General features: G+C 43.2%; 1 protein-coding gene across 13 annotated transcripts in view; it reads left to right on the top strand.

Annotated features, from left to right (window-relative positions):
• The window catches only part of ADGRL3 (adhesion G protein-coupled receptor L3), a gene marked incomplete at both ends in the record, with an annotated part of 318,582 nt that overhangs the window by 278,150 nt on the left and 27,531 nt on the right, over positions 1-12,901 (top strand). For 6 of the 13 annotated variants that reach the window (XM_084263401.1, XM_084263400.1, XM_084263394.1 and 3 more), the window contains one exon: positions 9,745-9,771. The exons of the other annotated variants lie outside the window; for them this stretch is intronic. In XM_084263401.1, the coding sequence (XP_084119527.1) occupies positions 9,745-9,771 (27 nt within the window). The remainder of the gene's footprint in view (positions 1-9,744; positions 9,772-12,901) is intronic. 13 annotated transcript variants of the gene reach the window in all.

Genomic DNA, 12,901 nt, shown 5'->3' with positions numbered 1-12,901 from the left:
CGTGTGGGGCTGTAGTCCGGGGTTTGTTGGAAAAGCCCATCCAGTGCAATGCAAACCCATGCAAAAGTCATCCTGGAAATTTAATTTTCTTTCTTTCTGACAGGGAGGCACAGAGTCTTAGCTGGGAGCTCCTTTTGTTGGTAAAGAGGCACTGTTAATTAGGGCCTGGAGATAGTTTAATCCTGGCATTAGTCACTAGGTTTGTTGCAGCTTTCTTCCCTCTGCTCCCATCCCATCTTCTGCAACAACAGAATAAGCATTTTATCAACCCCCTGAAATTCCCTGGAAAAAATAAATGTCTTCTTTCTGAATACGCAGGAGAGAATGTTTTTAGGTTTTGTTGTGACCAGATTCACAGGAACACACACTGAAATCCCATTAAAGGGGTTGATACAGAAATGTCCTGCGCTGCAACCTTCAAAAATCAATGCCCAGAGGACCAAAAGGAGCACCTATCAGCTCACTGCCTGCCGTGGGAGCTTCCAATGGTCCAGGGCTAAGGGCACATGGCCCTGATTTAGTGGATAAATAAAAAAGTATATGTTCTTCCAAGTTTCTGATTTAAAACAAAACTCACACCATACTCCTTTATTTTTATTTTTTTTTCCATGGGAGTCTCTTGCTCACAGGCTTACAGAAATAAATTGGAGAATGTGCAACCTGAAAGCCAAAAGTAGGAGCCAAATGCAAAGACTCAAAGTTATTACTGTATAAAACCCTGCAAAGCCCAGTCCAGGCTCTTTCAGGGAGCCTGGCCCAGGCCAGAAGAGGTGAGAGGCGAGGAGCATCAGGCACAAAACTGAGAAGCCCCTTTTGAAATCATGCCTCTTTCACAAGCCATTGCCATATCCCACTCTCCCCATATGTTGTATGGGTGTAAGTGATTATCTGCTCATTTTCTTGCCTCAACATATGTATTTTATTTAAAGAGACATGACTAATCCCAGCCCCCAGATTAGCTTGTTGTTTCAGTCCTGCGGCTTTTCTTAAGTCACAAAAAAAATCCTCAGTTAGGTAGAAAATTGAAAACAAAGGTTAAATAGAACTTCCAGAAATCATCTGCGGGAATGTTTAAATTAAATCCTTGATTTAACACAGCGGTATTGTGCTGTCAGGAACAGGGGTTTACCAGTCTGGTTTTATTTACTCAGCTGATTGAAATGCAGAAAAAGTAAACATCCTGGGTTTGGTGCAGTGAGGAACACGTTAGGCTTTTGAAAATGCAAGATTTCTTCTCTTTCAGTAGGAAGAGCTTACATTACCGATGCAGAACAGTAATTTGTAGCAGGTATCCTTTTACTAAAGGAAGATTAATTTGTGCTTTATTCTAGCCATTTTAGAAACAAGTGAAAGTAGGGAGACAATAGGGATTGTTCTTTTTCTACTGAGATTTAAACTCATCTCTTGGTTTCCAGATATTATTTGTGTAATTGTAAGACACTACAACTTGGAAATAGTTTCTGATGCCAAAGGGTCTGGAATTAAATAGTGGGTTCACCTGTGGGATTTGACTTGCAGAACAACAGCCCTTTAATTCTTCTTTACTTCTGGGTTTGTGGGTGCTTGGGTGTGTGCAGTGAGGACACAGTCCCGCGAAGGGGTCCAGCTCTTGGGAGAGGGTGCCCAGTGCAGCATCTGGGTGCAGAACACCCAATCCAGTGTCTTTAGCATTTTCAGTTCCTCGTGAGGTACGGGCTAAGCGCCTGCGGCAATGTACAGAGCCCTTCTTTGGAGCAGCAAGCGTGGAGAGGTAGTTACGTGCACTCATGCATCTTCAATAAGCTGCATGCGTTGGCATGAGTGATGGAAAGGATGAGGTATAAAGGATTTGAAACACAAGCTCGTGAATGCAATTATTTACAGGAGCCACAGTGACCCTCTGTTAAATATGACCTGAAATCCTGACTGGCCATTACCTGTAGCTCATAATGTTAAATAACATAACGGTGCCTGCAAAGAATGAGCTTTCTGTTACGATTTTCATATAGCCCTAATAACAAAATAGAAAGACTGAGTGGGCTGTTCAAGAATAAGGCATTGAAAAATCTCTCCTTCCCAGCCAGCTGTGCTATATGCAGTGTTTTTTGATGCCTCTGATTTCTGGGGACGTCAGGCTCCGAGCACAGCAGCTTCAGGAAAGCATTTTGGAGAGAAATCATCCCTGGATTCCTGCTCCAGGAAAGGATACTCTGATCTCAGAGAACAAAAAGAGTCCCTGAGCCAGTGTTTGAGTCTGGATAAACTCATGAGAAACGTGTGTGTTTTAATGGTGCTTGGGACGTGCAGGCAGCGTGTTCTCTGTCACCATGTAACTTGACAGGAGTGTTTCACAAGGATGACCAAATGATCTTGGTACTTCTGACAATGAGGAACAGATTTTTTTCACTCATTTGGAAAACCTCCCTCTATGCAAAGTTTAGATGTTAGCTGTAACTGCACCAGGCGTTAGAAACTGCTGCCTCACTTTCCCAGTAGAGGAGCTCAGGCTGTGATCTTTATGTCTCATATGGCCTTGACAGGGAGTACCATGCCTTCACAAGCCTGACAGTCGACTTAGCATGTCCCTGGATCCTGTGTAAGAAAGCAGTGTGCTTCCCAGTCCTAGTCCTATTCCCCTGGGTAGCTCAGTGCTGCTCCTGTACAGCCTTCATCTCCATCTCTGCTTGAGTAAACTTTGAACAGGCAGCCTAAAGCAAACCAGAAAAATCACTTGGAGTTGGCTCAGGATTAAGTATTTACAAGCTTCCTACCAGGAGAAGACACAGCACATTTATATTTTGCCAGAGTGCGGTTTTTGAGCACCTCAGACGCAGAAACCCTGCCAATGCTGAACAATCAACTGAGACTGCACTCCTGTCTGGGTGCCTTTTTCGCCCAGTGATGTTGATGGCAGCATCTGATTTTGTTGCAATCTGCTTCTGTTTGAGTTTTTCACAGAAGGTTGGGTTAATATCTTACTGTTTTGGCTTTGGGTTTTGTTTGTTTATCTGTGTTTTTTGTGATGGCTGCATTAATGTTGAAGGTGATTGCAATGCACTGATCTTCTCACTGACAGGTGTTGTCCTTTCCAAATTTATAAAAAAAAATAAAATCAATCAGTGGTTATTGATTTTTGAGAGTGTCCGGGAAGATATTAAATACCTAAGGTCTTTCTGTGAACCCATAAATCATGATTATTGTTTTAAAAGGTCATACATTTTAAGCATTTTGTCAGCAAGCCCTGCTTGGTGCTCTTTGGATAATACAAATGTGTCTAAAGGCTTTGTGGAATCTCTACTGTGTGGAAACAATCAAATACGTGGTTACACATCGATGTGGTTTGAATAGTCATGCCATGCCTTTGCAAAGTTAGGAGGAAGGAAATAAACAGGGTTAGCAGTTCTGAGGGTAATTAATTACTTACAGAAAATTAGATGAGCGTAACAGAATTGCTCTTTCCAATTACAATAATTAAGAACGAATCTCAGAAAGCAGACCGTGACTTCCTTGGATGAGTTGAGGGGGAAAGAGATGATGCCTTTGGCAGAAAAAAGTCAGGCATAGGTGGCCCCAAATCCTGGACCTGGGCATCACACAGGACCAAGGAAAGTTTGGCCTCATTTGTCTGGACAAAATTTTAAGAGCTACCAGTGTAAGTCAGAATTGGCTTTGAATCTCTGTAAAATTTACCTTATACCAGGAACCTTTAGAGGAACCTTTAGATTCCCTCATCACAGAATCACAGAATCACAAGGTTGGAAGAGACCTTTGAAGATCATCAAGTCCAACCATTCCCATCCTATGCTAAACCATATCCCTAAGTACCTCATCAACCCTTTTTTTGAACACATCCAGGGATGGTGACTCAACCACCTCCCTGGGCAGCCTGTTCCAGGCCCTGACAACTCTTTCAGTAAAAAATTTTTTTCTAATATCCAATCTAAACCTGCCCTGGCACAGCTTCATGCCATTTCCCCTTGTTCTATCTTCTGTCACCTGTCTGAAGAGACCATCGCCCACCTCTCTACAACCTCCCTTCAGGTAGTTGTAGGTGGTAATAAGGTCTCCCTTCAGCCTCCTCTTCTCCAGGCTAAACATCCCCAGCTCCCTCAGCCGTTCCTCATATGATTTGCCCTCCAGCCCCTTCACCAGCCTGGTTGCCCTTCTCTGCACTTGCTCAAGGACCTCAATGTCCTCTTTTGTGGTGGGGAGCCCATAACTGCACACAGTACTCAAGGTGTGGCCTCACCAATGCCGAGTACAGGGGCACAATTACCACCCTAGACCTACTGGCCACACTGTTTTTGATACAAGCCAAGATGCCATTGGCTTTCTTGGCCACCCGGGCACACTGCTGGTTCATATTCAGCCTGCAGTCAACCAATACCCCCAGGTCCTTCTCTTCCTGACAGCTCACCAGCTCACCAAGCCTGTAATGCTGCATGGGGTTGTTATGTCCCATGTGCAGCACTCTACACTTGGCCATGTTAAACTTCATCCAGTTGGTCTCAGCCCATAGGTCCAGTCTGTTCAGATCCCTCTGAAGAGCCTCCCTACCTGCAGGCAGATCAACACTTCCTCCTAGTTTAGTGTCATCTGCAAACTTACTGAGGGAGCATTCAATCCCTTCATCGAGGTCATTGATAAAGATGTTGAACAAGACTGGACCCAGGACTGAGCCCTGGGGGATGCCACTCATGACTGGCCTCCAGCTGGATTTCATTCCATTCACCACCAACCACCCTTTGGGCCCGTCCATCCAGCCAGTTTTTAACCCAGCTGAGGGTCCACCTGTCAAGGCCAGTGGCAGCCAGTATCTCAGTCAGAATGACTGAGAAATGCCAACCTTTAGAGATCTTCAGGGCATGTAAAGCCAGAGGTTTCTTCTGCAAATAGAGCTGGGACAGGACCACAGACCCTCAGGACGGTTACAGAGGTCTTCAGGGAACTGGCCACCAACTGTCAAAGATAAGACTTAAAAATGATGGTTTGGAAAGCCATGTGATGAAGGCCATCAGCCTAAGGAAGGCGATTAGGAAGACATTTGGCTTCCTGCCATCAAGGTGGTAACTTTGTCATGAAACGTGAAAGCAGAATCCTTTAAGCACTCTTTTATTGATTGCAATTGATTTTTCTCACCATGAAGACACTCCCTCTCTAATTAGCGATGAACTCGTTTGCTTTATGAGAGTAGTACTGGACTTTCCAACTCCTTCCTGTAGGTTTTCATCAGTTCAATAAATGGATCTTTTCTAATCCTGGAAATTGAAAGGGAAAAAAAAAAAAAGGAAAAAGAAAACAAACGTCCCTACTGCCTCATATTGGCAGGCAGTGGGGAAACACAATAGCACGCTTTATTTTGTGTCTCTCGTGCTTGCCTGCAGGAAAAGTCTGTGTCTCTGCTTTCTTTGCGCCATATTAAAACAAATTCCAGGGATCTTTCTGAATGCTTTTGAGGAAGCACATCATCCATCTATTTTTATTTGGGTTTCATCACCCGTAACAGCTACTAAAGGTCCTGTGTACTCACTTTGGCATTTTTGCTCTAGCCAAGATGTGTTATTTTGGGGCCCAAGCACTGAGCCCCTGTGATTACTGAGCTATCATCCGGATGGGAAAGTAATTTGAATTATCAAAAGAGGGTTAAATTCAAGTTAGATAAAGTTAAACCGTAAAGGAATGGATAAAACGAGAACACCTGAAGTTGTTTAGTTATGTAGGGTTTTATTAGAGGCCCAGTTTTACTCTAAATGTGGCTCAAAAACTATATTTTGTTAAATATAAAAAACCCTAACTTTTTTTTTTCTAAATAACTCTTTTCAAAATGTAAGAAAACCAGACATTATTTTTAAAAGTGACAGCTGAATGGCTGCTTTTTGATAACAGGCTTTCTCCATTCAGAACCGTTTTAAGACCAATCTGTGTGTCAAGGTAAATTCCTACCTTTTCCTGCTGAAAAAAAAAAACCAGAAGGCTTGAACAATCCGGGATATTGCTAATCTATGTACTTGGAAGTGGTTTGCAACATAGTTACATATTGTCTGTGCCTCTGCATTGGGACATAAGTGTATTCTCTGGCAATTTGGTGTCAAAAAGTTACATGTTGAAGTTTTACAAGGTTAGGCAATGCAAAAGGAGTTTCTGACCTCAGAATGCATTGGTTTTTAAATTCCTTAAGTATCCAAACAAGGATACAAGTAGCTAATTTTAGCAGCTTTTTAAAAAAGTATTCATCTGGAAATATCACAGGAATATAGAAGGTAATATGAACAATCCTTTCTCATCACTGAAGGAGAAAGTACTCTGGGAAATTGAAAGACATCTAACTTAAATAAGATTTTGAAAGAGTTTTACATGATATGTAATTAACCTTAAGAAGTCTTTGCCCCAAGGTAAAGTCAGGGCTTTTATAAGATTAGAAAATGAATTAGGTATTTATACGGATTGGTAGACCGTCCACTATCCATCATCTGGGCTGTGAAGAACACAAGGGAGGCGAAGTAAGATTTCACAGGTTAAAGGAGTAATGCAACCACTAAAGATCCGGTTTTTAACTTCAGGTATTTGGAAGTGAAGCCCTCTCTTAAGCCATCGTTCGGGTTCCCTCTGTAGTTAGAAGAGAAAGTTATTTCTTCAGGGAGTGGCAAAGCCTCACCTGCCTTAAATACCTGTTCTTGTAGGGGATAAATTGCTCTAAATTGCTTGTTGTGAAGGTACCAGTCTCCTGTTAACTATGGAGGACTCAGAATCGCCTAGTTAAAATTCAGTGGGCTGTATCCCTTAAGGACAGGAATTGGAAGAATTTATCCACACCCAGAGACAGCCCTTTAGATCTAGCATCTCAAGCTGTGCTAGGCTAGCCTTTCCAGTGATTTCTGCTTCGACTCGTATTTGCTTGTGCCACTGGAATATAACCTCAGTTTTCCAGTTAGCAGCTCCATTTTCCTGTGAACTAAGGCTCTTCCAAGGCTTTTCTCTTGTCTAAGTAATGGTGTTTACGTATTGCAGATAATGACACAGTATTACTGCAGCGTCAATAGGTTTCACAGACGCTACCACAGGAGGGGAAAACATTCTGGAGTCATTTTTGTCAGTCATGAATTGTTGCTAACACAAGAATTAAGCTCCTTACAACAGTTGAGTTGGTAAACTGAAAAAGAATGATCTGTATTTCGAGACGGATATAAGAAACTTAAGTCCTACAGGCCCTACATGTAGAGATTTGAAGTGTCTGGGCGTTTGGCATCTTTGAAAATCTCACTTTTTTAGGCACCTGCTTGCTTTGGGTAGTGAATCCTAGGCACATCCAGGCTGGAAATGGGGTACAAACTGCTCAGGGTTTTCTTGATGATTTTCTCCTGAGCTGCTTTGAAGTGCTAGCCTCCAGCTAAAAGGCAATCTGAGTTTACCGATTTTGCGTTTTGCCTGTACAAAGATGAAACGGAGCTTTCAGCTGCCTTGAAGAAAGGCTATTAGAGATTGCTGAGAAGCTTCGTGAGGGTCTGGATACAGCAACACAGTAAAAAAAATTCCTTGATTCTCTTTTTTTATAACCTATCACCAGCGACATTTCAACAGTAAAATCTTTACCATAAAATATAAGTGCTTGTGAACATAGCAATAGAAATTCATTCCCTGCCTCTGCCCACATTTCTGGGCTGGGAGCTCTAGACTGTCTCATGTCTTTGTTTAATTTAATTGCATCCCAGGGGACCTACAGGTCCTGTGGTGCTAGATGTGCCATGAGCACAACAGGAGCCTGCCCCAATGATCTTGCAGGCAAAGAGAAGCAGCAGGATTTGACCAACATCATGCTACACAACTGGGATGGGCTGGACATCCCCAGTGGTACAGCTAAGGGGTGAGCCTTTTAATACCCCTGGCTTTTCTTGTTCCTAGTACCTCCTCAGATACATTGCAGATGTGACACTGTCTCAGCCTATGTTTTGCTGAGCCCAAGGAGCTGAGCTTTCCTTGCTACGTCTTGGAAGCAGGGACTCAGTTCCCTGCATCAAGCCACCTTCTCTGCACTTGCTTCCTCCTTCCTTCCTGATGCTGATATGCTTTGTGCTTTCCCCATGCATTGTTAGATACCTGTTTTAATTATCCTAGGGTAGCTTAGATGTCCTCATGTGGCTGGCACATACGGCACAAGATCTAAGGTGAGCAGCTGTCAGGGTGGAAGCAGATGACCAGGGGAAACCCTCAGGGATGGCATCAAGGGAAGTTGAAGGGGAGGTTGGGTGCTGGAGCAGAGCTGCAGGGAGCTGTCAGTGTCTGGGTATGGATGGAGGTGAAGGCAAGGAGTGCTACAGCCAGGGATGCTATAGGTGCTCAAGCTGAAATAGCAATGCTTACCTGTTATTGACATGGGGACAGCTACATTGCCTCTCATGGTGTGTTCTCTACTTATATCTCACTGCTGAGAGTTGGGTTAAGGCAAGTGTTATGACAGTGACTATGCCAGGGCAAAGCTGCAACTGACAGCATCGCTGCCACTTCTGTCTCAGCCAAGGAGAAAATGGGGAGAAAATATGAAGGTTTTGGACAATGTACTGTGTGAAACCTCTTTCCTCCCATGAAATGATACTGAGATGGCACCTCTGTAGCTTCAGGTGCATGTGAATGGTGCAGAAGTTGTCTTTAGCCATTGTGAGGAGAAAACACTAAGTCTCATCTTAGACATTCTTAGTGTCCCTCTCAGTCAGAAGTTACTGAAAGTCATTCAGCTTTAATACATCTTCTTTCTGACTGGGGCTGAAGCTGTTCCCCTACAAGTGGAGCAGTTTGCTTAGCAGGGGGCATAGCTTGAGAGGTTGTCAGTATCGACTGAAGGAGGTCTCAGTAGGATGGACTAGCTCTGCCTGTATTGTCAGATGTAACAAGATGGACATACTGAGCCAACCTCCATCTCTGGTACCCATGGTGGCCACTGCATGTTTGAAAGCTCCGTGCCACAGGGGAGAGGATGCCTGGCAGAGATAAGTGCAGAGTGTGGCCCAGATGGTCAGGGAGACTTCCCTAAGAGAATGGCTGCAACTAGTCTTGTGTCCTCTCAGTGGCAGAAGCTCATTTTGAGGGTCCATCTTGATTGCTTCTTCATTGCAGCAGGCTGCTTTGCGCTCTTGCTAGGCGGAGTCCTTTCTTTGTCCTTCCTCATGAAACGGGAGTAAATAGGTCAATGCTTTTTGTCACTGAGCGCTTTAGAAGATCCTAATGCTGCTATCTCAAAATGAAGATAATGCTGCAGTCTGGTTTGTAAATTGGTAACTTGGGAGTTAACACTTATGAAAAAGTAAACAGCAATAAAGAGGGTTCTGTAATACACTCCAGCACCGCGGGCGGAGAGTGCTGGGGGTATGGCGAAGTTTCACTGCCTGAGCACACGAAAGTCTTCTGTGGTGGCTACACTGGAATTTTGAAACTCATCTTCTCCAGACATACCCATGATTTTTTAAAAGAGATTTCAGAGTCGGTTAACAGTGGTGTGGTGATGTGATCAGAGCCAGGAGGGGTAGCTGCAGCTTGCAGCTAACGATGATCACTTCTGGGCAGGAAGTCAACATCCTCTGTCATGTTTCAGTTCCCTGGGGCAGCAAGCCCGGCTGGCTGCTGATGTGTTCCAGGCACGCCTGATGCCAGTCCACTTTTGGCCTTGGTGGTGGCTGGTGGGAGAAGGGAGGGGGACTAGTAGTAAGGTCTATTCTCTATGTTGTTATATTTCTAATGTTGGTGTTCTTGTCTTTATGTCTATGCATTCTTTAGCTATGAGGATAACAGACCCTTCATCAAGTAAGAATGACCTGAATGGCTGATAAATTTCATTTATCAGTGTGGTCTCATGAACCAGCTGTCAAATCAATATGGAAAAATCATTAAAGCTTCTGTCATTCGCATTTGAGGCAGAAGAGCAAACTGTGCAGGAAAATGGTCAGGCATACAGTTAACGTGCAGAGTAAATGTGCTGCATATGTATTGCCAACCAATTGTCGCTGTAGTGGCTTTATATTCTTTGATTGGACATTACTTGATTTCAAAGTGAACAAACGTTCCCAAGCTAATCCTGTGTAGTACAGACTTGTTATACCAATAGCAATCTTCTGGTCCACTGTGAGAGTGCTCTTTGCAAATGTAAATATGGAAGTGAATTTTCAGCAAGGTGCATTGGTGGTGATCCCCATGACTCCTGTTCCAGTTAATGGGAGCAAGTAAATCTGTGTTTGGTGCATTGGAGACTGTCTCCTTACTCATTGAAGTAGCTAACTGTCCCAAATTGTAAATTTCTAATTTTCAATTACACCAAAACATGGATGGTTTTGTCTCTTTATTGCTATAAAATTGCACTAAGGAAAAGAAAAACCATGGAAAAAGCCACAGCAAGTCTGTACAAAGAGCAAAATAAAAACCACAAGCCACACCAAAAGAAATGCAAAGGCAGCCAAAAATGCCTAGAAATTACATGCCTTAGGGCATCCATGCTTTTTCTCCTGCAACCAAAAAGTAATGTGCAGTAGCATGAAATAGAAGTAAATCAACTTTGCAATAGACTTTCAGTTTGTTCTTCTGGTGAAGAGTCCTTTGTGTTCATTCTTGCAGCATCATTCCCATATTCTCTTTCATCGCTTTGTTCTTTTTTCTTCCCCCACCCCCCCCAGATATTTGGGATGGATTAACCCCCGAAGTAATCTCCACATCTTCTGTATCTCCAGGTCTTGTTTTCTGAAGCACGACACTGTAATGTGTGCAGTTTGCACTGTTGAGGGTCTTCTAACCCACAGCTTCCTTTCCCTTACTGAAGGTAGCATATTTCCACTAAGTAACTGTTTTGGTCAGACACATCTCTGCAGCCAAGGGTTCTTTAATCGGGTTCAAGAATTGGCTGTGCTTCAGAGCAGGATAGTTTTCTGATATCCTGGGAATAATCTCTAAAAGACTGTAAATGCAGGAAGCTTTTAATAGTGGAGGAGAAGAGAAGGGAGGTAAGGGGGTGGTATGGACACACACAGGGGAAGAAGTGTTTTCCACTTCATTTGTTCCTTTTTAAGGGAAAAAAAAATTGTATTTTTAAAATTGATGTGCAATTAGGATGATAATGTGCTCTGACTGATGGTGGAATCTCAGGGAAAAAATATACTGAGCAGCTAAAGCTGTGAACTTTATCTAGTGGCTACCTTACTGAAGGATTTTGAGAGTGCATTTTCAATTTGCATCGTGCTAAATATTTATTAGCAGGATTGACTGGAAATGCTTCAAAGGAGCTGTTCTGGTCTGCTAGATACATAATAGTGATTTTTAAAGAACTGCCTTTAATAAGCGGTTACCTTAGGGAGCTCTTCTGGTCATGTGGTTAAATAATACATATTTTATAAACTTCAGTGGAAGACTTAGTGCTGCATTTTTTGTTCTAATACCTAAAGAAAAAAAAACAACAGAAAACATGAATACAACATTGCTGTGCTTCTGTTTGTGACAAGCCCTGCTAAAAGGAAAAGGAAAAGACTGCCTGCCTGACCTCTGAAGGACTTATTTTTCCCCAAAGCTGCTGCTGCTTCATCTTTCCTCCCCTTGCCCCATGCTCTGCTTCACAGATGGAAGCCTAAATTTTCCCAGCCTCTAGCCAAATTTCTACAAGGCTTGGAAACATAGGCAGGTCCTTATCCTTTGTCCCTCCTTCAGCGCCCCAGGCTGCTTTGAGGCAGACGAGGAAGCAGAGGTGCTGGCTGGCTGCAGGCTTCTCTGCTTTGGAGAAGTGCAGGTTTAAACAGTGAGGAAGTGGTGCAAAGAGTGGGTATCATTCCATTTCTTTTCATGATCTTACATCTCATGATGCCAGGTGAAGACAGAAGGAAATCAAGGCCTTGAGGGAAAGGGTTGAAGTTGACTCCATCCCTAGTGCAACAGTAATTCCTTCAAAGTTGTAGGTAATTTAGCACATGGAAACTCAGGAGATGGCTAGGAGCAGGACCTAGTTCCTGTCCTGCTTGTCACACTTCATTTCATGGCCTGGTATGGAAGATCAGTCTCTGAGAAGTTAATTTAGCAGATGACTAAATGTTATTTAGTGGGGTAACATGGATACTTATCCTGCCATCCCAGCAGAGCTTCCAGCTCTCCTGAAATTACACTGAAAAAAGTAACATGCAGCAGCCATCTCGCATCTGGTGCTGTGTCAGTCCAAGCAGAAAGCCACTGGAAGAAATCAAACACACTGCAGGCTACTCATATTTGCTTTAAAACTTTTTGGAGACAAGCAGTGGCTGCACCCCTACTCCTGCTTCCCTCCTGGGGTGGAGCGATCAATGTGAAGAAGGATTGCCCCTCCTTTTCTCCAAGCACAAGTGTGGCAGCAGCTACTGTTCTAGCAAATGTGGTGTGTGAGTGTCTATAAGCGTACACATATTTCCCTCCTCACAGGGTGGAAGAAGTGTAAGGCAGCATTGCAGAGAGCATCCTTGTGTGCAGCTGATCTGTCGAGTGGTGAGGGCTTGCCCACCTGCTCATAGTGGTTTGTCAGGCTTACAGACATATGGGAGACTAGCTAAAGTGCAGCAATAGATGTATCTTGGTGTTAAGTGTAAGGAAGACAATCCAGCTGGCACTCCTGCTCCAGTGAAACCAGTGGACACTAAAAAAGTGACATTTAGAACTGTTGTTTTGGTTGGTTTATTTTGTTTTCCTGCCATTTGCAGAAACAGCATCTACATGTCATTTACATGTGGCACGCTTTTACATTAATAAAGGAATGAAAAGAAACATTGTGGTTATAAATATGCTTTGGTTATGATAAATTTCTATGCTCATAACACTTCCCTTTCCGTGTGTTTCCTCAAGCTTGAAGATCTGTAAACTGCATCCAACTTGTAAACAAAAGTCCCTACAACTCATTTTGATACACTATTTTCTTTTTGCTATAACCACTGAC

Source organism: Gallinula chloropus (genome assembly GCF_964237585.1).
Source record: "Gallinula chloropus genome assembly, chromosome: 4".
In the NCBI taxonomy this organism is placed as follows: Eukaryota; Metazoa; Chordata; class Aves; order Gruiformes; family Rallidae; genus Gallinula; species Gallinula chloropus.
This window is presented reverse-complemented; position numbering and strand designations above follow the sequence as displayed.